Consider the following 4164-nt stretch of genomic DNA (forward strand, 5'->3'; position numbering starts at 1 on the left):
GCATTACAAATCCAATTTCATTCAATGTTAAGGTGAAGAAATGGGTAAATTCTTCTCATTCTCTTCTTTTTACATACTTGGTGCAGTACCTTCACATCAAAGACAAGTCCATGGACTCTTGTCATTTACATTTACAAGCCAAAACCAAGTCTCCCTGGCTTACAGATGGATGTACAAAACCAGCAGAATGAATACATTAGTTCAGAAGTTCATCTTCTACAGAATGTAATGAGTTTGAACTGTTGTCTTAGTTTATTTATCAACATCTCTCTGAAGTGATCTCCCATGAGGAAATAGAAGACAGGGTTGATGGCACTGTTTAGGAACGCCAACGGTCGGGTTACAATGTACAAGGCATGAATGATGACCTTAGTACAATGGGACAAGTTCCAGCTTTCCAAACGTGAAGCAATCCTCACGTTCCGCATTATGTGGTACGGAGTGAAAAGTACTAAGAATATCATCACCGCCATGGTAACTAAGTTGAGTGGCCTTTCCAGGGGCATTGCGGTAGTCAGTTGTCGGCGCCTCTGCTTCAGGAAGTGAGCAATCTTGAAATAGAAGAAGCCCATCATAGAAAGAGGAATGAGGAATCCTGTGAATGTCAGACACAAGCTGAAAATAAGACTTTGTTTGGGGTCCCCAGAGCTTGCATAATCTCTACAATAGGTGCGATTGTCAAGTTTAAAAGAATTTATAAAGTTAAGCATGGGCAATAGCTGTAGTGTTACCAAAACCCAGATAGCCAAGGAAATGAAAATGGCAAACTCCTTCTTTTGCAGAAGGTGTTGCCGGAAAGGATGTTTCATGAGCAGGTATCGGTCAATACTAATAAAAGTAAGAAAAAGAATGCTGGTGTAGAGGTTTGCATGAAGCACATATCGGTTACTTATACAAAGCACGCGCCCATATAACCAGTCTTCATTGGCATAACTTCTTATCAGCATCGGAAGGGTGCATAAAAAAGCCAAGTCAGAGATAGAAAGATTAAAGAGATAAACATTGCTGCTATTCCAGTTCTTCAGACAAAAGAGGTAACCAAAAACTACAACAGTATTTCCGAGGATTCCGAGAATGAACTCGATTGTATAAAAAATGGACAGGTAATATTTTTCCAGATCAGTTGTTGCTGTCTGCCAGTTTTTGCAAGTTGAATTCCACACCTGCAACAGAAAAAGAAAAGATGATGCTGACATACCAGACTATAACTAAGGATAAACTGTGTATTGTGGCAAGACATAGTAATAGTAAACATTAGAGCATTGAACAGTGGGGAGTATGCGATACTAAAAAAGAACATATATACGTATATACAAACATATATACTGTTCACTAATGATTTCAATAAATATTTACTGAGTACATGGACTGCTAAGAAAACAAACAGGTTATCCTGGAGAGGACAAAGCTGGGCTGCTACTTGAAGTCAAGGATTCTGAAGCTCCGTCTTACATACTTTGGACATGTTGCAAGGAGGGACCAGTCCTTGGAGAGGGACGTCATGCTTGGGAGGGTGGAGGGACAGCGCAGGAGAGGAAGACCCTCGATGAGGTGCATTGATTCAGTCACTGTGATAATGGGGATAGGTGTGTTGGAGACATTAAGGTTTGCATGGAATAGAGCAGGGTTTAGGGCTATTAACAGTACATAGGGTCACTATGAGTCGCAGGCGACTCGAAGGCACATAACAACAACAATGTCAACCTGTGAACTATACTTTAATCACAAGAGATAGAGTAGTGCCTAAAACAAAGTACTTAATGTCAAATGATATATATATATATATTGTCTTGAAATAAATAGAAAATAAATGTCACATAGTTATGAATAAAAACAAGAAAAGGTAAAGAGCCTTTAAAGGATTAGGGGGCTGGACAGTCATTTACTATTTCATACATAGCGATATCAGGGAAATACTTTTCTATGAAATGGCATTTAAATGGGAACTTGAATGTAGAGACTAAACTTTGTGCCTGAAGAAGTGTTCTAAACATCCATTAGAGGATATGCAAAGATCATAAAGTGTAAATATATATAAAAGGCTTGACAAACCACCATGAAAGTCTGAAGTATGTGAAAGGGAGACTTTTATTAATTTGTTGTGTCTGTGGCTTCCATGATCCTTCGTATGTACTTGCTCAACTAATAATATTGACTTAAACTGGTTTGTGTCAGGATCTAGAAGTAGAAACAAGGATTGGCTTTAACTTCAGCCTTCTTACTTAGGTAATTTTTATTTTGTTTCCATATTGTCAAAGGACTGTGCTTACTTTATTAAATTTGTAAAACACAATTCCAGACTGTAAACAAGATATTCTGTGTTTAATATATTAATTTGAAAATCTTAGTAATAGTGGAAGTGGCCACCGTTTATTGAAGTTTATAATATGCTTGATGCTGTGCTTTTAAATTTCCAAGGATTTTAATTTGAGAGTCACTAAGAAGATGCAGAGTTTGGGAAATTACATATAATTCTTAGGTCATACAACTAGTAAAGAGCCTTCATCTTTGCACCTTCTAAATTTATGGCATGTAAATAAACAAATCTATGTTTCCAACTCGCAAACATTTTGTAAATTAACTCTTTTCACTCTTACAGTGAGGCCAGATAACTAGTTAAAGAAGCCATTTCAGCAACTTGAATTACCAGAAAAACACACTGGTTCATTATTGTTGAATATTACATTATACTACTTTCTAGTGAGAAAAAAAAAAAAAAAAACAACCAAAACAACACAACACAACAGTGAAAGCAAAATTCTTTTAAAATTTTCTGATTAAAAAAAAAAAAAAAAAAAACAACCAAAACAACACAACACAACAGTGAAAGCAAAATTCTTTTAAAATTTTCTGATTAATCATATTTATGAGCATCAGTGTTGTTGTTGTTGTTATGTGCCGTCGAGTCGTTTGCGACTCATAGCGACTCTATGTACAACAGCCCTAAACCGTGCTCTATCCTGTGCCAATCTCATTGCCTCTGACACACCCATCCCGATTACCCAAGTCACTGAATCAATCCACCTCATAGAGGGCCTTCCCCTCCTGCGCTGTCCCTCTACTCTACCCAGCATGATGTCCCTCTCCAAAGACCTGTCTCTCCTTACATATCCAAAGTATGTCAGACGAAGCCCCAGAATCCTTGCCTCCAAGGAGCAGCCTGGTTTAACCCTCTCCAGGATGCATCTGTTTGTTTTCTTGGTGGTCCAGGGTACATTCAATGCTCTTCTTTCAACATATTCTTTTGTGGCTCAGCGTTAAGGAGTTGCACTGCAAATCTCAAGGTCTGCAGTTTAAATGTTCCGGCAGCTCTAAAGGAGTAAGATGGGAAGTTTTCTCCAGTACAGTTGAATTCCTCTGAAAACTCACTAGAGTGTCATTTATAAGTTTATTCCAACTCGATGGTAGAAACCAACAACATCATAATGTAAGGGCAACTGCATCTGAACTGTTTGAATGCACAAAAATCTCATATGGGTAAAGCTATGAGTAGAGTGAATATCTGGAGAACTCCTGTCTATTTTAGGCAAAGTCAAGTAAGGGGTTTATTTCAGTTAAATACTGTTGATATTTTGATAGTGTTTTACTTATGTAATCACATACATGATATTTTCATTGGTTTTTTTGCTATTTTTGTTTTTCATTTATTTTTATTGTTGAGTGTGATTTAACAGATAAAGTTAGTTTCACATTCAACAAATTACAAACATTTCATTTCATGACATTTGTAATTTCATCAGTGGAACACCACTACTTGATTCCCTCCCTGCCCCCTGGTTACTCATTTCCATTCTTCCTTATTTTCTGCCTCTTTGTGCTTTTCAGCTTTGCTTTGGGACAAATACTGTAAGGAAGTATTGTCTGCATGAACCTACTGTGAGCATAATGAATGGTATCACTGGGCCTTGGATGGAGTGGTAGATGATGATGGGGTGAGTGGGTGTGGTAAACTAACAGGTCACAAAGTCCACTTCCATCAGCGGTTGAGAGAGAAAAGAAGATGAGAAAATAAAAAACAATATGAATAGAAAAGAAAAATGGAATGGGAAAAAATAAGTACAAAAATGTAAGTAAAAAATAAGTAAATGAAAGGAAGAAAGAGAGAGAAGAAGAAGAAGAAGAAGAAGAAGAAGAAGAAGAAGAAGAAGAAGAAGAAGAAGAAGA

The 4164-nt window shown here is 37.2% G+C and overlaps 1 protein-coding gene across 1 annotated transcript in view; it reads right to left on the reverse strand.

The window, feature by feature from the left end:
- Nucleotides 1–209: 209 nt before the first annotated feature.
- Nucleotides 210–4164, reverse strand: part of SUCNR1 (succinate receptor 1) — a 68879-nt gene continuing 64924 nt past the window's right edge. The window contains exon 3 of the mRNA XM_006901550.1: nt 210–1163. Within this exon, the coding sequence (XP_006901612.1) occupies nt 210–1163 (954 nt within the window). The remainder of the gene's footprint in view (nt 1164–4164) is intronic.

The sequence above is a fragment of the Elephantulus edwardii genome, unplaced genomic scaffold, assembly GCF_000299155.1.
Source record: "Elephantulus edwardii isolate Elephantulus edwardi_28Jun2011 unplaced genomic scaffold, EleEdw1.0 scaffold00329, whole genome shotgun sequence".
NCBI classification, from domain to species: Eukaryota; Metazoa; Chordata; class Mammalia; order Macroscelidea; family Macroscelididae; genus Elephantulus; species Elephantulus edwardii.